Source organism: Paroedura picta, chromosome 1 (assembly GCF_049243985.1).
Source record: "Paroedura picta isolate Pp20150507F chromosome 1, Ppicta_v3.0, whole genome shotgun sequence".
NCBI classification, from domain to species: Eukaryota; Metazoa; Chordata; class Lepidosauria; order Squamata; family Gekkonidae; genus Paroedura; species Paroedura picta.
The window spans coordinates 41,883,168-41,908,758 of record NC_135369.1 but is presented as its reverse complement, the minus strand read 5'-3'; the positions used below and the strand labels follow the sequence as shown (position 1 = coordinate 41,908,758).

The 25,591-nt window shown below is 43.6% G+C and overlaps 1 protein-coding gene across 1 annotated transcript in view; it reads left to right on the top strand.

Annotated features, from left to right (window-relative positions):
* The first annotated feature begins 474 nt into the window (after positions 1–474).
* MSH2 (mutS homolog 2) overlaps positions 475–25,591 on the top strand; it is a 69,498-nt gene continuing 44,381 nt past the window's right edge. The window contains exons 1-6 of the mRNA XM_077335187.1: positions 475–731; positions 2,295–2,449; positions 3,500–3,778; positions 5,624–5,770; positions 12,779–12,928; positions 17,961–18,094. Of these exons, the coding sequence (XP_077191302.1) occupies positions 524–731; positions 2,295–2,449; positions 3,500–3,778; positions 5,624–5,770; positions 12,779–12,928; positions 17,961–18,094 (1,073 nt within the window). The 5' untranslated portion in view covers positions 475–523. The remainder of the gene's footprint in view (positions 732–2,294; positions 2,450–3,499; positions 3,779–5,623; positions 5,771–12,778; positions 12,929–17,960; positions 18,095–25,591) is intronic.

The following is a 25,591-nucleotide window of genomic DNA, read 5'->3' as shown; positions in this document are numbered from 1 at the left end:
ACCATTTCGAAATCATTCAGTCCGGTAGCCCCAAGCAGGCACTGGTTGCCATGGTATCTCAGATGGTGCCCGAAAAACCTAATTTCACTCAAAATGGTACTTTTTACGGCGGCCGGGACGGGAATCTCACTGGGAGAAAAACCCCGATATTATTGTTTCACTCCGATTGACTACGCGAGCCGAGGTGAGGGCGGAGATGGCTTCGCTGGAGGGCACTTTTCAAGCCAAGGAGGAAGGATTAAATACAGCAAACGCAAATCGCTGTCCTAACGACTCGCATGGCGGCCATGGCGGTTCAGACCCTTCGCAGCGCTATGGGTGTACCCGTTGCCACAGCAATCCGACGGTGGCCGAGAGAGTTCTTGTCGCTCGGAATGGCTATGAAAGACGCGTGACTCCTACGGTGGGCGAGAGGGGACCACAGCCTGCGTTATTTTCGCGCGCCGGTTCCGATTGGCCGCGGTAGCCGCGGTGGGGGCGGGGATTGTCGGCCTCGTTGCTGTTGCTGGCGGGAGATTTCAGCATGGCGGCTTCCGCGGATTCTTCCCAGCGCGATGGATCAGCCTCAGACGCCGGGTTCGTGCGCGCTGTGCTGGCGTTGCCCACTAAGCCCGAGACCACGGTGCGGTTCTTCGAGAGAGGCGACCACTACACGTTGCATGGCGAAGATGCAGCCCTGGCGGCCAAGGAGCTTTTCCGGACGCGGGACGTTATTCGGATCCTGGGCACAGGTGCGCAATTGGGGGGATGGCGCGTGTGTGCATGCGGGGAAGAGCCTGGCGGCCGTGCGACTGGGGCTGCTTGGGTCGGACTTAGCCTATGGGGCGGTCTGGGTTAGAGCTGGGGAGGGGGGGGGACAGGCGGCTTTGGGCCTTTAATTGCTTTCCCTCTAGTTGCTGAGTCCTCCCCAAATTCTTTCATTAGAGGTCCCTCAGTAATTTGCTAACATATTGATAAAGGTTACCTCCTGCAATAAAGCATAAGCCAAATAATTTTTTCTTGTCTAAAAGTTTAATAATTTCCAAATCTCTGCCCCACGTTTAGTGCCTCATAAGTAATTTTTGTATTCTGGTATGTGAAAGCATAAAGAGCCTCTTGTGGCGCTGGGTGGTAAGGCAGCCGATATGTTGTCTGAAGCTCTGACCATGAGGCTGGGAGTTCGATCCCAGCAGCCAGCTCAAGATTGACTCAGCCTTCCATCCTTCCGAGGTCGGTAAAATAGGGAAGGGAATGGCAAACCGCACTGTATTGAGTCTACCAAGAAAACGCTAGAGGGTGTCACCCCAAGGGTCATACATGACTCGGTCCTTGCACAGGGGATACCTTTACCTTAACCTATCTGAAAGCATATATGTTGCCTAAATGTTTTTGGGGAAATTTGTTTGATTTACTTTTGCTGTATATTTATTTAGAGTTATATACCGCTCTTCCTTACGGCTCAGGGCAGTTTACAAAGAACATAAATTGCATGGTAATACTATTAATGCATTATCTGCAACATAGTCATAATGTAGGTAAAGTTTATTCACAGAACATTTAATTACAGTATTATTGTAAACTATTGTAAATTATGGAAAAGTGGCATAAGCAATTTAAATAATATAGTTAAAAAGGAAAATGCTGAAGGATCTTTGCTAAGATCCTAGGTGTGTTTGCTGGTAAGTTCAGTGGTGCTTACTGCCAGTTAGTGTGGGTAGGGTTGTGGGTCTTAAAGGTGCCACTGAAACTTTGTTCTGTGGCTTAATACTAACACAGCTATCCTCCTGAAATTATTTCAGCAATGTTGCACATAATGTTCCTAAAAGTATGCACTTTAAAGTGATGCTGGTGACAGGTTCTTTTGCAGAACAAGACACAAAAATGGGTTATCCTTTTAGTTAGAAAACACAGAAATCACTTGGTACTCATTGTATTAATTGTGGAGATAAACTGAAAATGTTACATGAGATGTAAAGTCAATGGAAGCCCAATTGGGTACTTTATGTTGCATTCTTTTATGCATTATGGCTTGCTGGTCCATTTGTCAGATACTTTTCTTGAGTTGTATAATAAAAATAGAAAGGTGTTTACTGCTGCACTGATCATACTACACAAATTATTGTTTTGTTTCTGAATTTTGTTTGGAACAGTAAGGCTATATACTACTTTTTTCCTACTAGAATATTTGATTTCTGGCTCTGTCTAATCAAATTTAGGTGTAGGTGCTAAGTGCTTTGATTTAAAATGCTTTATTTGAACATCTCTCTTTGCAAGTACAACCTGCACTTCTTAAATTGCCTTTTCCCTTTTCTTAGGTGCCCAGAAACTTGAAAGTGTTTCACTTAGCAAGATGAACTTTGAATATTTTTTGAGGGATCTACTTCTAGTTCGTCAGTACAGGGTAGAAGTGTATAAGAACAAAGCAGGAAGTAAATCCACCAAAGAGAATGATTGGCACTTGACATACAAGGTATCGCTTTATCTTAAGAAGTTGGATTGAATAAGGATCTTAAGATGTGCTTGTTTCTCGCCTTTATTGCAGGTTTCTGTATAATGTAATATTTTTTCTATTTGACAATCAGATGGAATTGTGCAAGTTTAAACGGTATTCCAGTGCTGCTTCACTGCTAAATGCAAGGAGTTCTAGAAGTCAGTATCTAAGTTGAGGACTGAATAAATACTTAATATTTCTGGGTGAATAGGACTTGATTCTCTAAGATAAATAACTGTGTGGACTGTACCAGACTGCAGTTGAATCTCATATGATTGCTCCTTCATTCTACAAATAAAACAAGATGTCAAGAAAAAGGGTTTTAGCCCCCATTGCTAGGAGGAGTGGATGTGATTAGAGAATAGTCCTAAGGGAATAGTCCTATGCACTTCCATATGTCTACCCATAATTATGAATCAACCACTTCAGAAAGATGTGCCTGGTCCCCTTACTTCTGATCTTTAGGAGATAGCTGAAGGTGGTTAAAAGATTTATACAATCATTGTGCTTATCCCTCCATATCTACCCTATATTGTAAGACTTTAATCTCTTTTTGAGTTACTGGGTTTATTTGCCATGACAGATACATTAATGGGATTATGTGGCCTGAACAAAAAGTAAATTGGTGACAATCTACTTCCTTCCAGCTTTCTTCCACAATTATTTTCCAGTGTGGAAATCTTTATAATCAGTACTATGAAGGTGGCATATTAATGTGATTCGGGATGTAAAAATCACATCTGACCGAGCAGTGATATCAGGGCTCTCTCAGCCTCACCCACCTCACAGGATGTCTGTTGTGGGGAGAGGGAAGGTGACTGTAAGCTGCTTTGAGCCTCCTTCGGGTAGAAAAAAGCGGCATATAAGAACCAACTCCTTAAAAAAAAACAGTTGTGAACTTTATATTTCCAATTTGTTTTGGGCCTATATGCTTTTAGACTGACATTAGTAATAATTAGTGGATTAGTATTTCATGTTGCCTTTTGCAATCATTCTGGACCCACTGATTTGATTTTCTTTCTCAAACAGGGCTCTCCAGGAAACCTTGCCCAGTTTGAGGATATTTTGTTTGGTAACCATGACATGTCTTCTTCTGTTGGTGTTGTGGGTATCAAGCTCTTTCAAACTGATGGACAAAAACTTGTTGGAGTTGGGCTTGTAGATTCTTTGGAGAGGAAACTTGAAGTGTGTGAGTTCCCTGATAATGATCAGTTTTCAAACCTCGAAGGCCTTCTGGTTCAGATTGGACCCAAAGAATGTGTTCTTCCTGTTGGAGATACTGCTGGAGATATGGGGAAACTGAGACAGGTAAGACATAAACCTTTGGAAATTGTAGATTTTCTTTGTATGAATATAAAATTTAGGTGCTAAAGGGAAGCTCTTCATCATGCTACTGACTGTTTTTTGTGGATAACCCAAGTTGCAAAATAAACCTAGGGGTGGCTGTATCCTCAGTAGATTTCCCAATTGTCCAGAAAATACAGTTTTATCATCAAAAGGAAAAGTACCCTCCCTAGCCAAACTGTCTGATGAAAACAAAATAGACCCCTGGAGCATATATTATTGAAAGGAGTGAACAGTGCAATTCTAGTTACACCCAGTGATTTTCTCAATTGTATAATGGTGTAGTATTGCACTTTAAATGTCAGTTTTAAAGAAATTGCAAGACCCCAGCTTGTTAAATTATTTTTGAATACGTTCAAAAGCTTTAAAAGGCTAAATCAGAAGATGCTAATTACTCACATAATTGTTTAGGCAAATGTTGCAGCTGCCTTCAGCTTAGGTGCTTGACGTTTGCTCGGTCTGCTAGGACAAATAATTTTGCTGTGGATACTACTCATTGTAGTATCCCCCTTCTCTTGCCTACTATCTAATAGCTCAGTCAGTGCAAGGTGGGGATACAAAATCTTGTGGAACAGAGATGTTCAGCCCAAACATTGTTATGTGTCATGTGCTCTCCAGATCTGAACATATAGCTCATGTTTCACTGTCTGGATGAGAATTCTGTTTGGGTTTGTTGAGACTGTTTTTCTAATGCATAGAAAAAAAGTCAGCTAAATTAAGACAGAAGTGTGTGTTTTGTTTCTAAATAACTACATTTCACAGAACTTGTTTTCTGGTTTCTACCCACAAGATTGAAAACGTGGGAGGTAACAAGTTGCTGGGAAGGGAGAGGATACAGTTCAGTCATGCTCCATAGAGATGGTTGAAGTAATTGGGATAAGGAATTTATTTGATTTATATCTATATATCTATTTATTTACCACCCTACTCCCATAAGGCATAGTTAATTTTAAAAAAAACAAATGTAAATTGCTCTGAGGCAAAAGTGTAGGCTGCTGTATTGGTCTGTAGCAAAAACTAAAAAGTCACATTTTTTTTATTATGACTGAGCTGATTGACAAAAATAATACAGCACATTGTACAAGTTTTTGATTTCTCCAGAGCTCTTCATCAGGTTGCATATTAAAAAGAGAGTTGGTGAGGAACTTTCAGGCCATGATGATGATTATTAGTAATTACATTTACAGCTCTCCTTCTTCCGAAGATTCAAGGTGGGCTATAATCTTATAATCTTAATAATGCCTCCTCATTATTACCCTTTGAACACTTTACTCTCTTCATTGTGTGCAGAATGTGACTGTGGTACACTTGTAATTTGGTGGCCTGGGAAAAGAAGCAAACATTGAAGCCTTCTCTTTTTGTGTTTGAGGGTCAGTCCATAGGCACTCCTTCCTCTCTCCAGCATGAACTGAAATTTTAGAAACTCTTATGCATATCCTGAAATCTTAACCCCATACTTTGCATAACTAAATTTCCTTTCCATATGCTCTGAAACGTTCAGGACAATATATACATATTGATTAAAACATTATTTGTGGTGTCCTTTATGTTTGGAAAGTGAGTTCTTGTGCTGTGTCATTAATAGCTTGGGAGCTGTGTTTGAATTGTCTGTGAGCGTCCTTGCGCAAGTGTTTACCCTTTCAGAATGGATCAGTAGAAACAAACAAAAAATATGCTAGCATGAATGCTTAGAAATAAAACAAAGCCTGATTTGGAAAGGAAAAAAAACCCTAGTCTGGTGTGGTATCTTTAGTATGAAAGGTAGACTAAATGGAGAAAATTTATTACTGATGATTTTATATGTAACAGGTTGTTCAAAGAGGAGGAATTCTGATCACAGACAGGAAAAGAAGTGAATTTTCAACAAAAGATATTGTGCAAGATCTTAACCGCTTGCTAAGGTTGAAAAAGAAACAGCAGATATCTAGTGCGGCATTACCAGAATTGGACAAAGAGGTACGTAATTGGGGATGAAGAGGTTTATGCAGATAGACTTGAGAGTCATCACTGGGTTTAAGAGGTTTTTTTTCTAGTGTTTTTCTTGGTAGCATAAATCTGACTTGTTTTGGGGAAAGGAGAAATGGGAGGCAGAATTGCTGAAGCAGCTTTTGAGTGCTTATTTCTTGAATCTTGATACATCAGTTTTTTCTGTAATGTTGCGATACTACTTAGAAACTGGACCAGGTATGCGTTCAGTGCTACACAGAGAAAAGTAATGCTTTGTGCCTCTGATACACAGTTCAGGTGGGGGGCACTTAGGCATTTTATTGGATCTCAATTGTATAATTGCATCAGTAGGTAAGAGTGGAACAATTGATACAATTCTCATTTATAGTACAGTATTTGCTGGCGTATAAGACTACTTTCCACCCCCTGAAAAACATGCCTTCAAGTGGGGGGGTCATCCTATACGCCGGGTGCACTTCAGTTGGAATAGACATAGCTGCTCATACTGGCCTCCCGATGCCCGCCCACCTCATTCTACATATCATCCAGTATCGCGCGGTATCCAGCGCGACTGCGGCGGGGTCATCAGCGAGGCTGCGGTGAGCATCAGCAGCAAAACAGGGGTGCCAGCCTTTTCGGTGTGACCGGTCCGTTCTGCTCTGCGGGAAGCAGTGGGGGTCCGCCCCCCCCGTCTATGCAGAGCTCGCACATGTGCACTTGCACACTAGTGCTGGCAGGGAGATGTAGGGGCGGACCGAAGGCGCTGTGGTCGTGCTGCGGCCGTACAATGGTGACAGTGACAGGTACTGTAATGTAATGTAACAAACTCTATATTTTGAGTGGAAATGTTGGGGGGCGTCTTATATGCCCAGTCGTCTTATACGCCGGCAAATACGGTATTTATTATTTTTTTTATTATGTTGATTTTTATACTGCCCCTCTCGGACTAGCTGTCTCAGGGCAGTGAACAACATTTAAAATATACAATAGCAATAAAAATAAAAATTATGATTATTAATAAAACGATAGAGAACATTAAAATATTAAAACCATAGATTAGACAGGTATCAGCACTGATAGATTGTTATAAAGATGGTAGTGTTGTTAGCAAGATGTTACTAGGAGGCAGAAATTGGGGGGGGGGGAGAGGCCCAGTTCATTAATATACGAAGATTGTTTAACTGTTAGACTGGCCTCAATTGTAAGCCCGGCGGAAGATCTCTGTCTTGCAGGTCCTGTGGAACTGGACAAGCCCTGATCTCCATGGGGAGCTTGTTCCACCAGGCAGGAGCCAGGGTTGACGAGGCCAGGTGTATTTCTTGAAGGCCAGGGATCCTTAGTTGATTGGTATTTCTAGAATGGACTGCTTTCTGGGGAATGTATGCAGAGAGGTGGGTCCTCAAATACTCAGCCCTGATTGCATAATGCCGTAAAGGTTAAAACCTTTAAGTGGATCCAGAACTTGACTGTGAGCCAGTAGCTGCCATAACACAAGCTTTATATTGGCTGTTCATGTTGTTCATGTGAGAACCAGGGCAGCTGCATTTTGGACCAGCTATAACTTCTGGAGCAGGGTCAAAGGTAGGCTCACATAGAGCAAGTTACAGTAATTGTTTGGAGGTGACCATTGCGTGGATCACAGTGGCTATGTGTTCTGGGGCCAGGTGAGGCGCTAGTAGCTTTGCTTTGTGTAGGTGGAAAAATGCCAGCTGTGCTACTTTTGTGACTTGAGCCTCCATTGATGAGGAGGCATCAAAAATCACTTCTAGGTTCCTGGTTGGCCATGCAGCAGTAAGCTGCCCTCTGTCCAGCCCGGGGAGACGTGCTTCCTGATCTGGTCCCTTCCTTCCCAGCCTCTGTCCAGCCCGGGGAGACGTGCTTCCTGATCTGGTCCCTTCCTTCCCAGCCAGAGGATCTTAATCTTTGAAGGGTTCAGTTTGAGGTGGTTTGCTTGGAGCCATTCCATCACCGCCTCCAAGCACCACTCCAATGAGATCAGAGGGGCATCTGGCCGATAGTTCATAAGGAGATAGAGCTGAGTGTCATCCACAGATTAGTGACATCTCAGCTCAAAGATCCAGACTAGCAGGGCTAGAGGAAGCATGAAGATGTTAGATAACATTGGGGAAAGAACTGTGCCCTGAAGAACCCGATAAGGGAGTTGGCAGTAGTATGACTGATCCTCTGTTCTCAATCATGGACACTGAAGGGTAGTCCCTGGAATTCCTGTATTGACATGGCAGCGAGAAAGAATCTCATCTACCACTTCAGATGCCTCTGTGAGGTAGAGTAGTATCAGCAGAGCTCACCCACCTTGGTCCAGCGGTTGCTGGAGGCCATCCATCAGGGCAACCAGGGCCATATCGTCTCCATGGCCAGGGTGGAAATCTGAGTGGGATGGTTCCAGGACTGATGTTTTCTCCAGGAATTGTAGCAGTTGGTCCATGGCGTCCCTTTCAGTCACTTTCCGCAGAAATACAAGTTGCAAAATGGGGAGGTAACTGGCTAGGTTCCGGAAATCCAACAATGGTTTCCTCAATAGACTGCAAACCACTGCCTCTCTGGGCGGAGCTTACCATTCTGCTCCCACCAAGCAAATGGGAGCTCCCTTATTGGTGTTTCCAGAGCTGCAGAAGTCTACCCCCCCCCCCACTTCCTGGAACACTAATGAGTGCTCCAGCGTGTCTCCTGCACTGAGTACTCCAGTGTAGCAGACAGACGTAGCCCCACCACAAACCAGAAATCAGATAAAGAGTCATTGAAGGGCTGTGCGAGCAGCTGGTGTGACCCCTGATTCATGAGTCTTTTGTGGGGTTTTGGGGTTCATGTTTCAGGTCAGTCCCATGCCTACTTAAGAGATGTTACGTGCTGTCCTTCCACTATTATACATTTGTGTAGTGTGAACAAGAAAAATAAAGTCCAACCCAGTACAAATGATTTCAAAACATGACAGCAAGAGGAAGCTATCAAACAATTAAATTTCTGGGGGGCGGTAGTGGGAAGGGGGATACCCACTAAATTAAACATTAAGCCATTACAAACCATTAGATGTCTGGGTATACAGAAATTCCTGGTGCTTGACATGAAGAAGATCAGGCACCAGTGGAAGGTATTCCATAAACAAGGAGCTGCTTCAGAAAAAGCCTCATTTCTGGTAGTGAAATGTCTTACCTCTAAAGGTGGAGGCACACAAAAGAGCCTTGGTGAGATTACTTGAATTTCTTAGCCGCATAAGCCCAGCATCTTTAGGTTGGTGTTCAAAAACATTTCCCCCCCCCCTCACTTTTTTGCACAGTGTGGGATGGGGACACTTTCTTTAGGGGGGCATAGCTCAAACCCTGTCAGTCCTCAGGGTAGAAGCCAAGGTCTGTATTACCTCATTAAACTATTGGTTTAAGATTAATTTCTTCCATAAGGCCTGATCCTACTGCTCCTTTTGGATGATTTTCAGACTGTTTGGGTAGGGCTGTTCTTGGCAAGCTCTTGAGTTTGGGCTTTTCTCCTTCTGTGGTCCTGGTTCTGGGATACGAACAAGCAAAGTGTGTTCTAAAACAAAGGACACTGGACATTGAGTGGCAGCAAGACAGAGAGAGACTACTCTCTTTCTCTTGTGAAATTCAGATATGTAGTAACATTGGCTACTTACTTCTCCTACCTCTGTTACTACATAGCCACAGAAAGGCCTTTACTCTTGCAGGATGCAGTGCCCTTCCTTCTGCAGTATTAGGAAGAATTAAGGAAGGGTCTGTTCTTGCGGCATTGGTGATGAGTTCGAAAGTACAGATCATGTCTTCCTTTGCTGCCCATTGTAGTCTAATGTCCGTAGCTTGACGTAACATGGTCAGGTGAAAAGCATGCACCATAGAGGAACGTAAGTCCTAGGCCTGACCAGGGATATAAGCCTAAGGGTTTGCCAGCAGGGATACCAGCTCTGTGTTTAGAAGTCTTTCCATTTTCCATTGTGTTTTTCTTTTATTTTTGTACTTTGTAAGGTAGATTCCCATAGGGCTGGCTGAGAGTGGGGGCCTAAAATATGAGAAATAAATAAATACAACAGGATACAAACAAATGAATACAAATGACAAAAGGAAGGCTTGAAAGATATTATTTTCTCAAGAGCTTTTTTTTTTTTGCAGGATTCTGCCTATTGCTTTGTAGCTGCTCTAAGGCATAATGGCCACCAGAGGGCCCCCTATGTTAAGGGTGTATAGTTGGCTGTGGGGTGGTGGCTTGTGATCCCATGTATTGTGGAAATAGTGAGGGCAGGTTTCCACATGCCATTACTTAATGTTCAAATCAGGTATTTATTTACTAGAAGAGCTTAGGAACATGCAGTTTTCATACACGTGCTTGTTCTTATGGGATGGGTAAACAATTAGCTGTATAATGGGATGTAGAATGCCTTGCCTTGGCAAGCTTGTTTTTATCACATCTCAGAAGCTAAGCAGGATCTGCTCTGGCTAGTATTTGGAAGGGAGACCTCCAAAGAATACCAAGGTCACTATGGGGAGGCAAGCAAACTATCTCTTGAAGCCTCTTGTCTTGAAAACCGTATGGGGTCACTGTAAGTTAGTTGTGATTTGATGACAAGAAAGAAAAAGAAAGGCCTTGACGTCCTTCACAAAGTTGTGTGGCTAGGCAACACAGGGTTGCTCAGTTTGACTTTATTTCCGTCAATCATTGCCAGTAACAAGAAATCTCCCTGAATGCTGCCAGCATTCTATTTCAGAAAGGGGCAGTATTCTGCAAGGTGCCCAATCACCTGCTGGGAAAATTCTGCTGTGCCTCTGATCCGCCTTCAACTCGGCCCCAAGAGAGTGGATGTTCCACTCCTGGCCATGCCTTCTTAGCCAGTTCCCACTGCAGTTTGCCTGAAGATTGGTGGAACTGTCTTTCTGACATCCCATCAAGGATAAGGGGATTGGTGTTCTTCGTGCACAGGCCTGCCTTCTTTTGTGTAAATGGATCTTCAGATGCAACTCTCTGTTGTTTGGGGGGGGGATGTTTTGAAATAATATCTTGGATGTTTTATCTTAATTATTGATTGATCATGGATGTCTTAACTGAGAGCCAGCCCATTGTCGGGAAGGGCAGTATATAAATCTAAGAAATAAATGTGGCATTTAATGAAAAAAGTCACTGCCTCGGTGTAGGTTTGTGAAACATTTTTAAATGTTAAAGTTGCTGCATAAAGTGATAGCAGTAAACATCGTTTTCTGCCACTGGTGTGGGAAGAATATTAGGGAAATCTCCTCTCCAGTTTTAAGGGGCTTGGCTTGTTTCAAGGGCTTGTATGTCAGGAACCGAGCTGTTGAGATCCAGCAGATTCGCACTGCAGACATCACTCTCGGGCTTCAGGCTAAAGTTTAAGTAGAAGTCTTGATCCGGAGAATCAGGACATAGATCAGCACTTCACAATCAGCTCACTGACAGGATTCTTGGCAGAGATGTTAAGGAAGGGGGTTACATAGCTTATGTACCTTGGAGAGGGGGCACAGGGGATGCTTTTGGTGGGAACACCGATTCACACAGAAAGGGCAATACAGTTGCCTCTGATCTACAAGGTGCCAAAACAGCTCATCCGGCCATCTGGTATTTAGTCTGAGCTCCCAGCAAGGCCATCCTTGCAAGAGGTGATAAGGACTACGGGTCAGGAAACGGGTTCATGACATTGTAGAACAAAATCTATAAGAACTGAATCTGTTGTAATCCTTTACATAAGACTGCTGGGAGGGTCTGGACAGGACCTCCTTGAGGTCCTGTCTGAAGTCAATATTTCCCCCTCTCCCCCTGGTACTTAAGAGCAGGCAAAACTAATCTTGTCTATCAGCAATGGTTTGCTATTTATTTTCCTGATTGAGAGTTTCCCACATTATTCCTAAACCATGTTTAGTTTTGCTTTTTGAAAACGTCACTCCCCAAATAGTTTTCTTTGAATCCCACATTCTTTTTCCTTGAATCCCACATAGATTTCCCCTTGGTGGTGCTGTCTGCTCCCATTGATAACGAACAACCTTGCTATCCATGGTAGAAAAAAGCTGGTGTAGCATAGTGGCTGATGCAGTATTGTTGCCTCTGGCCCCTCCCTTATTTGTAGTATAGAAGCAGCAATGATAGTTAGCATTGCCAACTCTAGCTTGAGAAATTCCAGGAGATTTAGGGAGGGGTGGAGTTTGGGAGGGAAGGAACTTGGCACCTTTCAAGGCAGTCATTTTTTTTCCCTCGGGGAACTGATCTCTGGAAATCATTTGTAATTACTGGAGATCTCCAGGCCCCACCTGCAGGTTGGCATCCCTAGTAGTCAGCTTTGGTTGCCATATCCAAGGGAAGATCTTAAAGAAAAGTAGTCTAAAAGCTAGAAAAAAAACTGCATTGGGACTGTTCTGATCCTTCGATTCACACTGAATAAGTAGTTGTATGAAACATTTAGTAAGCAAAGTAGTATTAAGACCTCTATTCAGAAGGGAAAGCGGTGGGATTTCTGCAGGTAGGAGGAGATGCAGTCTGTATACCAATGCTATTTTTAACAGGCATCTCTTCATTCATCGCTTGTATTAAATTCAGTGGTAAAATGCTTCCATTCTCTTTTCATGGCCATTTCAGTGCAGGTTCCTACTTCTGCGCTAAGGATAAAAGTGATGTCTTCTACATACTACTTTATTGTGATTAAAGTAATGTGAGGAATCTTTCCTTTGAATTTTATTTATTTACTGTATAGTTATCCTTTCTCACTGAGACTCAAGGCAGATTATATATATATATGTCAATGAGAGAGCTTACTTGTTTGCTTTTCCCTAGAATGGGCACTTCATTTTCAGTTCATCTACCATCTCCAGAGATGCAGTGCTGAGATACTCTCAACGATTTCAGTGACAGTTGAACTCAGAATTACTAATACTCAAATCAAATAAAGTAAATACAGTAATAAATGAGCTGTATTTTGGATAGGTTATATCATGTTTTGGTGCCAGTAGTATGTCAAGTGATGATCCCATAGCTTTTCTTGAAATTTTGCAGGTTGCCATTTCTTCCTTGTCTGCAGTGATCAAGTATTTAGAACTTCTAAACGATGAGTCTAATTTTGGGCAATTTGAACTTGGCACCTTCGACCTCAGTCAGTACATGACACTGGATCATTCCGCTGTCAGAGCTCTTAATCTTTTCCAGGTAAGTAGTTCTGCTTCAGGATTGGAATTGTTTGTCCCTTAGGCTTTTCTGCCCTGTCAGCTTCAGGGTGACTTAATATTTCTCCCAGCCTGAATTGTCATTTTTAGATTATTAATGAATATATTCTTTCTTTACAATATTTGGACTCAAGATGGCTTCTCAACTAAATTCCATCTACTTCAGACTTAGGATCATTAGTCTTTCTAAGAAATCTTATGGCCGGACCTGTTTCCTTCTTACAGTTTAGGCATGAAGTTATCATGTGTAGGTGACAGGCAGTGGTATTGTCTGCTCTCTCTCTGTGGGTGTTGATTTCATGTCATATCATTTGCAGAGAGCAAAGTCCTGATTAGAGCCAGCCTCTAAAACAGTGGTTCTCAACTGCTCTTGCCTCGCGACCCCAAATGCAGTGGGGGCAGTGGCATGTGCATTGTGCACCACACAAGCACACAGGCACAAAACAGTTGAGCTGCATGGAGGTGGCCATTGCAATGGCTCTGCTGGTGCTGCTGGCGGCCACTGTGGTACAGAAACAAACCTGGGAGCCTCAAAGAAGGGGCCAGCTGACACCAAATGGGGTCGTGACCACTAGATTGAGAACCACTGCTCTAAAAGTTACCTTGATCTGATGGGAAGCAAGCCTGACCCTTCCTGCATATTTATTCTCATTAGGAGCTGCCCTCTACAGTGGAGGAGTTGGAGTCATCATTACTGGCAGCCCCCCATTTGGGGTTGCTTTCTACTTCCTGTACTAACCTCTGCCCTGTTTGTTTGGTGGTCCTACTGAACAGCTTTGTTGTGGTTTAAATTTTCTGAGAGCCAGCTTGGTGTAGTGCAGACTTCTAATCTGGCGAGCCGGGTTTGAATCCGCGCTTCCTCACATGCAACCAGCTGTGTGGCCTTGGGCTCGCCACGGCACTGATAAAGCTATTCTGACTGAGCAGTAATACCAGGGTTCTCTCAGCCTCACCCACCCCACAGGGTGTCTGTTGTGGGGAGAGGAAAGAGAAGGCGACTATAAGCTGCTTTGAGCCTCCTTCGGGTAGAGAAAAGTGGCATATAGGAACCAACTCTTCTTCTTCTGCATGTGTTCCTTTAGAACCCCTGTTGTTGTTGTTTGTCTTGTATGTTCTGTGATTGATATTCTTGTTGGTATAGCTCAAGGCATTTGGTATCCATGGTTAAGAATTCCAGAATGAGAACATGTTTTGATTAGAGCAGTAACCCAATTTAAAGAAATCATAGTTGATCATAGTTTTAATTGATTAAATTTGCATACCTCTACATATGAATGAAAAAAATACTTCTGAAGTGGAAATCATACTGGCTGTTTCTAGATGATAATTCCAGCCCAGTTATTTGCATTCGTTCCAGAAGAGACATTCCAGAAGAGACATTCCCTTCTGTGCCTAGAAGGAAAAGATAATGCCTTTTTATAGGATATAACACATGTGATTTTAATGTTCAAAATAACATTATTGGAAAAATGTGATCAGGTGCTTGGAGGCTGTTTTAGAATGGATGAGCACAAACAGATGAAATTTAATCCTGACAGAACAGAGGTGCTACTGGTAGCGGGAAAATCTGACCCAGGAAATGGTTAGCGCATATTCTGGAGGAGGTTTTACTCCCTCTAAAGGAGCAGATTTGTAGCTTGCGAATGCTCCTGGACTTAGGCCTGCTGTTGAATAAACAGGTGACAGTGGTGCCTTTGACTAGTTTTGGTTGGAGATCCAGCTGCAACCCTTGGTGGGTAGAAAAGATCTTCACTATGGTGCATGCCCTGGTATCAACTACATTAGATTATTGCAATGCTCATTCTGTGGGATGCCCTTGAAGACAATATGGAAGCTGCAGTTGGTACAGAGTGCTGTGGTCACAGTGCTGGAAGGAGTGGAGTGTAGGAATTGTATCACTCCAGTCTTGTTCCATCTACACTGGCTTACAGTTTTCTTCCAGGTTCAATTCAAGGTGTTGGCATTGACATTTAAACTCCTGTATACTTTGGGACTGACATACTTTAAGGACTGTCTTCTCCCACATGCCCTGTTCATTTTGGTCATTGTTTGAGGCCCCTGCTTTGGTTACCCCTGCTATATGAAGCTAGACAGGTGGCAACCTTAAGAAAGGGCTTGTTTAGCCATGGCTCCAACACTTTGGAATTTCCCAGGGAGATTAATTTGTCTCCCTCTATTGGTGTCTTCCATCAGTGGGTGAAGACTGGTTATTGGCCCTTCTCCAAGTTGTTTATGTGTTTTTATTCAATCACTTAATAATTTTTATGTGTACTGATTTGAGGACCCTGACTGGGTGAAGACGTGGCATTTAAATATTTTAAATAATAGAATAATTGAAGCACTTAAGTAGTTATGACAAAGCTATATGTTTCTGCTGAAGGTTTTCAATGTGATAGATTCTTTATTTAAATAATCCTAGATCAGAGCAGCAGTCGTAAAACATGGTATGTAGAAAAGGGAAAATAGAATAATCCTCTGTGGAACAACATAAAATAGAACGAATCCCAATATCAAAAGTATAGATTTTACAAATAAATCTCACTGTCATAAGGCCAATGAATTTTGTATGCAGTAGCGCAAAACTTTGCAGTGGAAGCAGACATCTGAGGGTTCTCATCATCCAGTAACATTTTTGCCAACAGTGGATTAGAGTCACCAGGAAACCTCTTATGCACATAGAGAATCAATTTGAGATGAATATCATTATAGAAAGGGTTCTGTAATAAAATATGCTCTACAGTTTCTAATTGCTTGTTATCACATGGACAAAATCTCTCAGAAGAAGGAATTTTTTGATACTGGCCTTCCAAAATGGCCAAAGGCAAAGCAGAGCATCTAGTGAGCATTAAAACTCTTCTGAGACTATTTGTCTCAAAGGATGAAAGGTATGCAGCAGGTGCTGAATTGTGTATGGATTAATCAGAGGATAGAAAGGCAGGAGACTTCCCTAAATCCAGTTGTCGTCCAAGGTCCTCATCTTTCAATTTGACTGTTTGCTTTACCTGATCCAACCTTAACTCAAGGAGAGAATGAGGGGAGGTTTTTTTGAGGTTTTAGAAGATCCCCAAAAGCATCTGCAATCCTGATTAGATGCTATTTTTAAAATTCAAAATAACTTCTTCAAATTAGCAGTGCACTTAGGCAGCAGTCCCCAACCCCCGGTCCGGGGACTGGCACTGTTCCGTGGATCAGTCGTTACCGGGCCATGGCTCCTCCTCATCCTCCTCCTTGGCTGCTTCCTCAGGGGCTGCCCTGCCACTCTGCCGCTGGATCACCTTTAGTGTTCTCCGGCGGCCGCCGTGGCTGGGGCTCCCCCTTGGCATGGCACTGCGCAGCTGCTGCTGGCAGCGCACCCCAGTGGGTGGCAGGAAGTCAGGGGCGCTGGCGGAAAAGCAAGTGGAGCAGGGGCTCAGGCGGCAATATCCCTCAGCAAAAGACTACCCCCCCTCCAGGCCTCAGTAAAATTGTCAAGCGCTGACCGGTCCCCGGTGATAAAAACGTTGGGGACCACTGCACTTAGGGACTTTTTAAATGTTAAAAGGAAAGAGGGCTACTTTGAATAAAACAAATGGCACATCCACAAATGGGAGTGAAAAAACTCATGCTTTGTTTCTGTGAATGTCATAATTTGGGGATGGCAACTTGTTTACTAAAGGAAGATTAATCTTAGGAAGTCCTTGGGATGTCATGTTCCCTCCCTTCTCCTCTGTATGTGAGACTGATTATGTATGGGGCACGGTGGTGGCATGGCAGCGGGGCTAATCCCTGCTTTTGTGATGTTGCCGCCAGACCAGTCCCCTTCCAACCCTAGCCCGTGTTAGGGCCTAATTTCCATTCTTGCTGTGGCTGCAAGGCTCAAAATGCCCCATCCGGCTTTGTGGTATTGTGGAGCCAAACGGGGCGTTTTTACATCCCCCACGATGGTGGGATAGCAGCAGACCGCCATTCCACATCATGCAGTGGAACCGCCGTGCCCCCTCTTGCTGACAATGCCTCTATGAGGCACAGCAGAACCTTCCAGCCCTGGAGTTTTGTGTGCGCATGCACAACTCAGAGGTGGACCATGTGCGCTGGGGGATTTGTCCTCCATGCATACTCTGGAAGTGGTGGGCCATACTACCATGCATAATCAGTCTGAGTGACTAGAAAATTGTCAACTTTTTGGTTTACTGCTAGTTGCAACATCCAGTTGCTTAAATGTTTAAAATATTTATTTCAAATGCTTAATGTGTAGTTGGACATCCAACTTAGACAAACTGTGGTTTGTTTGTTCTCTTGCCTGATTTTAGGTAAGAGAACAAACGGCAGTTTGTGACAACCAGAAAAGGTACAACAAACAGTAGTCAGGCAAGAGGAGAAGTAAAGGAGTGCCTGAACCTAAAAAAAAACCCACAAAAAATATTAGCTTGTTCTTGTAGTCAAACCAAGGCTTGTTGGGAATGTCTGATAGTTTCAGTAGTTTTGTATTGACATCTCTTTTGACAGCTCTTATGTCTACTGTATATTCTGTGCAATAGCCTTTCCTGCTTCCAGATAAAGTATTGAGTTAACAAAGTCTGGGCAAATATGTACAGAAGCCTTTAGAGGTATGCCAACAGATTGTTTTATGTTTATGTTTGTATGTATGTGTGTGTGAGAGAGGCCAAACTGCATTTTAAACTTACATCGAAGAAATAAGGACATACTATGTTAATTATTTATCTTCCTGAACACAGAGGTGTTATTTATATAAAATCAAGGTTGCCCAGCAAGCTTCCATGGCAGAGTGGGGATTTACATCTGAGTCTCCCAGATCCTATACCAGCATTCCAGCCACTATACCACCCTGTCTGTCATGCCTATGTGCCATGTGCTAATTTGTTTTATGAAGTGAAAAAATACACAGAAAGAACCCATGCTGTCAGTTACGATCTTTATTCTTCCCTCCCTGCTTCTAAGCAGGTTAAAAAGAAGGTCAGCAATGTGTAGAGAATGCCAGAATTTTCAATGACTGCCATAACTTTTTCTTTCTTCAGAATGCTTCAGAAAATGCCTATGGCACACAGTCTCTGGTAGGACTGTTAAATAAGTGCAAAACCCCTCAAGGACAAAGGCTTGTGAACCAGTGGATCAAACAGCCTCTGATGGACAAGAACAGGATAGAGGAAAGGTAAACAACTAACAATACAGTGATACATCTTTGCTCTTTCTTTGACTGCTGATATTTAGCACTTGCCTCTTGTGATATATTGGTGTTAATGGATGATTGGAGGGAGAGAAAAACCCACCAGTAGCTGGTATCTTAGATCCTTGCCTCAAGAGCCAATCTGTTGTATTCATTTACATAAGACTGCAAGGAGGGTGTTTTGTCATATTGGAAGTAAATCTCTTTTTTCCTTCAATTTGATCAGTGAGCAATCTCTACGCACCTCAATAGTGGCTTGTATTTCCTTTTCCTGGGAGAGTGTCTCTCTCCATTTGCATTCTTCCTAAACTGTGCTTGAGGCTTTCTTTAAAAAAAATGTTCTTCTCTGAATGATGTTTCTTAAATCTCACATGGTTTTCCCTGTGGTTATGTTTTCTGTTGCTCCAAATCCTAATCCAGCAGACTCTTAACCATTACCCTATTGGTTTCGAAACTTTTCTCATTAGGAGTGAACACGGAGCATAGTTCATAGGCTTTGACTGTATTCACCATGTGACCCAGGCCTGAGAGAGGGATGTTGTCTTGCCATTCCTTAGCCATTATGTCAGGTTGCAGTACAGAGGAAGATTACTTGCCTTGCTTCAGGCAGTATGAGGCATCAAAGGTGCTTTCCATAATTTGCAGCATTTATGTTTTTTCTTCTGTGTGGCTGTACTCTGTGCTAGCATGCAAATGTTTTGTTTGTTAAGTGAGGCAATCCCTGGCTAGCCTGCAGGGCTATTTTCCTCCCCATTTGAGTATGGGTAGTGTTTCAAACCATTTTAAGGGTTCAGTCTGCTGAGAGTTGTACTTCCTTTCTCCTCCTGCTGGACAAATAAAGATACGTGTGTTCAGTGGCAGGGATATTTTTAAGGCTGTGCTAGATGCTCAGTCCTTCTTGCCTTAGTATTTATTGTCTTAACATTATATCTTGTAAAACAAAGCTTAAACTTGTGAAATGAAGCTTGGCTTTATGACCCCAGAAGGGTGGGATAAAACAAATGGAAACAAAAGCGACAAAAGCTTTAATGCAGCAATAAATGTTTTTATGGTCTTTAAGGTCTGAGACAGGCTCACTCAGTTACTCTGTTGGAATGTCAGGAAATGGAGTTCTAGCTGTGTAAATTCTGTGGTAGTTTTGATTGAACTTATAGTCAGCTTGAACAAGGAGTCCAGCGGCATCTTTAAGACCAATTAAGTTTTATTCAGAATACTAGTAGCAAAGCCCATTTTAAAAATGGGCTTTGAAAAGGGCGGCAGGCAGGAGGGCGTAAGAGAGTGGCTGCGGCTCCCTTTGGCCCACAAAGCAGGCTCAAGGGAGTGGGAAGCTCCCCACCTGCCAGGGGCGCTGCTGCAGGAGGCTCCCTTTGGCCCGGCAAGCACTCTCGGCATGGCCATGAATTGGCCATGGCAAGAGCACTTCCTGAGCTAAAGGGAGTGGAAAGCTCCCCGCCGCTGGTGGCGACGACAGGGCTTTGCGGCCTGCAATGAGGCTGCAAATCCCCCCCCCCCCGGCTCTCTCCCAGCAGGAGCGTACCTGCGGGCTGCAAATCCCTGTCGCTGCCTCTCCCCTCATGGGCGACAATGGAGGCCGCAGCCACAAGGCAAGGAGGGAGGGTGGGAGGGGGAAGGGTGGGCCTGGATGGACAGGGCCCTGGATAGTCTCCTCCCAGGAGGCTGTTTCCCAAATATATAAGGGAGCGAAATAGTGTTAAGGATAAGCTTTCATGTGCAAGCTTTTTTAGATAAAATAATTATTATATTTGAAGAAGTGAGCTTGTGCGCGAAAGCTTACATCTTGAATAAAATTTTGTTGATCTTAAAGGTGCCACTGGACTCAGACTTTATTCTTCTGTTTCAAACCAACATGGCTACCCACTTGAATTTATTGTCAGCTTGTTATTCTCATAAATGCTGTCAACCATTAAAATATACAGTATTTAGGGTCTTTGCCAGGTCAGAGGGCAGGAAATAGGCAAACAAAGAGTGATTTGTGAGAAGAAAAAGGTCCCAATGTAGAATGAATCTAGGAGGCATTGTAGTCATGAACAAATATGGCGGTGCATTTTTAAAGTTTATTTTTGCTGCTAGATTCTGTACTTGCACGTTGCTCTTAGGGGAGCCCCATGGCATGTTGTAGTTACAAGGATGCTTTCAGTTTTGTATCTTCTTTTTAAAGGAAGGGCTTAGAAACTGTTTTAATGCGGAGAAGTTATGTCTGGCTTCCTTGCAGCCTGCATACAATTGCCACTAAAGGTTAATGAAGAGGGAAATTCATAATGTTGTGATAAGGTCAGGAAGGCTCCCACACTGTTATAATTTTGCAGAATGATGGAGGATAGAATTTTTGAAATAAAGGACATAGGGATGCAATTTTAATCGTCTGTGGAACATTTAGGCAGCCCCTTGCCCATTATGTATTGGATGTATATCTGGAGTGTCCTGCCAGGTGCTGGCTGTGGAAAGTGTGGGAAATGGTAACAATCTTTGCATGCTATGCAAAAGTTGTCAGTGGCTGAATTACTGGTTGTAGTACAAAGATTGCCTGTAATATGCCATTTCTTGCCTCTTCTCCCTTCAACATATGGCAATACTCTGGAAAATGGTAACTTAATTGGTATGTAGAAGGGCAGTAATGACATCTTGCTAAAGGCTAAAGAGATCATATTGGGCAGAGATTCCTCCCCATCCCCAATGTCAGTAGGTACTGAAGCCTTTTGCAGACAGCATGTGGGCTTATAAGCAGACTTCATGTGGGAACATCTGTGAATGTCTCCAAAAGCCTAAGGGAGAAATACATCTACTTCTGCTTGAACACACCCTGTCTGTTGTCTGTGCTGTTAGTGACCTTGTGATGATGGATGCATGACCTCGGTCAGAGCCTGATAGAAGAACATTTGTTAGAAGGGTACCAGGGGTATGATTAGGGTGCGAATGGGCAGTTTAAGTTTAACCACTGCTTGGCTTTGGAGTTCAGGGACTGGAGTGAGGAAGTCACACAGGAAGCAATTATGTATTAGCTTTTCCTACCTTTTAGGGCTGCCATGAAAGATAATTGTGTCCTGAAAAAAGTGTTATAATTTAATAATCTTTATCCTTCAGCTATTTGTGTGTATTATAGTAAAAACAGTAACACTTTTCCTCAAACAATTCATGTTATACAATTTTTATTACTTGTTACTTGTGGGTTGAGAGCAGAGATCATTGTTTTTTAGTAATGGCAAACTGTAATAGTTATTAACTGTTCCCTTATCCTCACCTGATCCAAAAGTTTAAACTTTAATAAGGTAAAGGTAAAGGTATCCCCTGTGCAAGCCCCAGGTCATGTCTGACCCTTGGGGTGACGCCCTCTAGTGTTTTCATGGCAGACTCAATACGGGGTGGTTTGCCAGAGCCTTCCCCAGTCATTACCGTTTACCCCCCAGCAAGCTGGGTACTCATTTTATCGACCTCGGAAGGATGGAAGGCTGAGTCAACCTTGAGCCGTGTGCTGGGATTGAACTCTCAGCCTCATGGGCAGGGCTTCAGACTGCATGTCTGCTGCCTTAAGATTCTGCGCCACAAGAGGCTCTAAACTTTATTAAATGGGGAGGTTAAATGGGGAGGTTGTGAGGTATCAAGCTTCTCCATAGGTCTGCTAGGGTTAAAGTTGAGCTCCATGATGAGTCAGCTGTGTTTTTAAGATCTGACTGAAGAAATAGTGAGATAGGTGAAGCTATAGCACCAATGACTGCACTTTTGTACACTATGATGTGTAATAATGATCTTTCTGCTGAAAGTTAATGGTGGGGACGCAACATGTTGCGGGTTTCAGGGCCTAACTATACATGACATTGTCCCCATGTATATTGTACGGGAACGGACTATAAGATCTAGACCCATTATCCGTAGACAGCATCAAGTGGAAATCAAGAGGGTGAAGTAGTGCTACCAAGCACATTATCCTCCCCCCTCCCGAAGCAGCCCAGTCTATACCAGTGTTAGTAAAGCTTTTGAAGAGGAAAAGCAGAAACAGGGAAGGAGGAATGATGGCACCTGGGCTACTTGGCCCCAGTGCTGCCTCATGATATGGTAGGTTATCGTTACTGGAAATAGACCTGTCTCCTGAATGTATGATGGGGGAACTAGCAATATGAGAAGTGATAACAAGCGAGATATTCTTCTTGGGTATACAAAGATATTATCTGGCAAGAAATCTTAAACAGAGGCAGTTCTAAAAATTCATAAGAAGGAATTTTATTGAAAACAAATCAAAATGCCCCCTAACAACATACATACATAGATCGGACATACAGAGGAGATGATTGGGTACGATAGAGGGAGAATTAGGTCATATAAAAAGCATGCTTCACCATCTGATGCCGAGTCTTGCATGAGGTAGAGCCCAATAGGAGAACAAAGAATGCTTGTCTCTGCTCTATTTTATAACAAATTTGTGCCTTGGTGCTAGAGGCAGGGAGCTTTAAAACAAAGCCTTGATGTGTCCAGGAAGGCAATCTCAAAGAAGCAGAAGTTTGTTAATGGGTGAACCAGATTTTGATAAAGGAACTCTAATGGGTCATTAGGAGTACCTCAAACTTCAGGGAAGTCCTTGGGAATGACTTGTTTGCATTCTGGTTGGGATGGGGAGTCCAGGTGTGGAGGACTCTCTGTTAATGGGAGTTAATGTGCTGTTAATGCGCCAGTTACTGAAGACAGAAGGAAGTTGCTAGAAGCACCATGAAAAGACATGAAGGTGAAAGAATACAGGATAGTTAATTAGATCTGCAAGTGGTCCAGGTGCTGTCCCATCCTTTGCTCCACTTGTGCTTGGGTAGGGTCTTGCCCTGCCCTTCTGTGCAAATGATTGCATTACCCCTATGGCAGTCAGGAGACCTCTCACTGGGATCTTGATTTCATGTAGAGTTTGCCAGTTGACCTCCTTCTGTCATGCAAAGCTTTATGGGTTGCCACATGCTTGGCTTGACGTATTGCTTATAGTGAACCAGAGTTAAGAATTGAGGATAGCAATTCTTCCTCCTTGCACAACAAAGGGCCTATCTGGGGTGTATCAGTTACCGGGCAAGGGAAGGATGGGGGAGAGATTCAGCAAAGCAGTAAAATATTGTATTCCTGAAAGGGAGGTATAATGTTATTGTTGTCTTTGCCAAGGGTGTTGTCTGCTGTCACTGCACACTTCCCCATGCAGCAAGGCATCCAATTGTGCAAGGGGCGAGGGTTGAAGCCTGCTCTTCCTCTCTGGTGTGTATCCTTCACACTTACCCCAGTTCCTGGGGCAGCCATTTTGTGCTTGTGTCCAATGCCCTGTGTCAGAATTCCACTTGTTTCCACAGAAAGAGACACCGATTGTACTACGTGAAGACAGAAGCACTTTTTCTGGCATATATCCTTTTAGCAGTGACATCAGGTCTAACCAGACAGACTCATATTCTGAGTTGCTGTATCATCAGGGGCTTTCTCTCTAGCAGTGGGGGAGTAGTAACTTTAAAAAACACACCAAAGAACCTCTGGATGTCTTTTGAGTTCATGGATAATGGTTTTTAAGTGGTTTTAGTTGCAGAGGAAAATCTTTGCTTTTTTTTTTAGGGAGGGTTACCTTCTAAGAGAAAAATAGACACATCCCTGCATTTAAGATATCATTTTGTTTCTTAAGTCTGTTTGATGAGGGGGTGGGCAGACATCTGTAAGACAGCCATTGTTTCTGGCAGATCTGGGTAAGTCTCAAGGGCAAATATTTGGTCACCTGGAGCCAAATATGCATTCTTGTATTCTGTTGTAATAGACTTTTTTAGTAAGTAAACAGATTTGCACTTCCTCTACTTGCAAAAATAATGAATATAGATGAGAATTTGGCAAATCTGGAGTGGTATTTAAAATGAAACATAGCCAACTTGCTTGCCTAGCTTTAGCAGGAAAGATGAGGCAGCAGAACCCCAGAGGAGTATTTCAGATATTTATTGCACTATTCAACAACTGCTTGCAGTTTTATTGGGGCATTTTTAACCCACTTTGCTCAGCAGCCGGCTCAAAGCAGATTACAGTTTCAAACACCAACAGAAAACCGTCATTAATACAGATATTTAAGCACAGGTTGTAAAGTAATAATCCAGCAGCAGGCAGGCACTGGACTGTTTACCTGGAGCAAGGGTAGGCAGTCCTTGGCAGTTCATTTGCCAGCATGTAAGAGTAGATATTCTATATCCTCCCTATTTCTTAGGCCAACATGGTTGTCAGCTCTGGTCTAGAGACTTGTGTCTCACCTCTGGCACACAAAATGACAACATTCAGAAATCTTATCAGTCTCTTGGAACACCCTTATTACAGTCTGTCACCATGTTTCAAAAAAAGGGTTTCAAAAAGGAAGCCCCTGTGTGAAATTGCTGGATTGAATTTTGTCAACAAATTGTTTTCAGTTCATGCAAAGTTAGGATGAATGTCTTCCCCACCATGGCTGTTAAGTTAGAAAGGTGTAGAGTTCCCAAAGTGATGAGGAGGGAAAGAGTTTTGTGGCATCCTAAAGACAACGGATCTATAGTGTCGAAAGCATTGGGCTAGTGCCCCCTTCACTGGAAGTGTTAACTGTATCTGTAGTTGACAGATTCATTAGCAACAGCTGCTGTTGTGAATAGGCCAGTGGTTCTCAACCTTTGGGTCGGGACCCCAAGTGCGGTCCCCTGGCCCCTTTTGTGGGGTTGGTGGCCGCGGTGGCGGCAGTAGCAGGTGGTGGGCAATGTGCATGTGCGCTCACCTGGGAGAGCTTGCCTGACATGTCAGCTGTTCCCCACCTCCCCGCGAAGCCCCGCATGAAAGCCAACCGATGTTGGGCGGTCAAGCGGTGAGGAGGAGCCCAAATTGCCTGGCTGCACAGCCAAGAAGAGCTGGTGAGGTGGCTTGCAACAGCTGTCCCCCTCCCGCCCACCCGTTGGCACAGGCCTTGCCCTCCCCAGTAGCCAGGAAGTCTGCAGGAAGCAAAAGGTGGCGAGAGAGAGGATGCAGCCCGCGCGAGCCACTGCCATGTCTCCATTCCTTTCCACTCCCCTCTGGGGAAACTGCCTGGAGCGCATTGTTGACCCTTCCGGCGGGTGGAGGTGGCAGCCGATGGCCTCCTCGATTGTTGTGCACCTGGGTGCATGCGCGCACCCTAGCATCTGCGCACGCTGCCCGCCTGCGTGACCACCACCACCACCGCTGAAATTGGGGGCACGGCCCCAAAAAGGTTGAGAACCACTGTAATAGGCAATAAATGCCTGTCTCTCTTCAAGACAACATACCTCTTTGTTTTCAGTTCTTTCCAATAGGTTCTCCTCTATCCTCCCTCTCATTCCAGGGTTTCTTCAGTCTGCCTTCTGAGGTAGCTGGCGTTCTCCATAAGTGCAGGGAACCTAATATTATTCCAGTAGAATTCTGACCACCACTGTGCAACTGCTGGATGTGTCTTAGAAAGACTCTTCTGTTCATGCATCTAAAATGTCACTTTCCTTT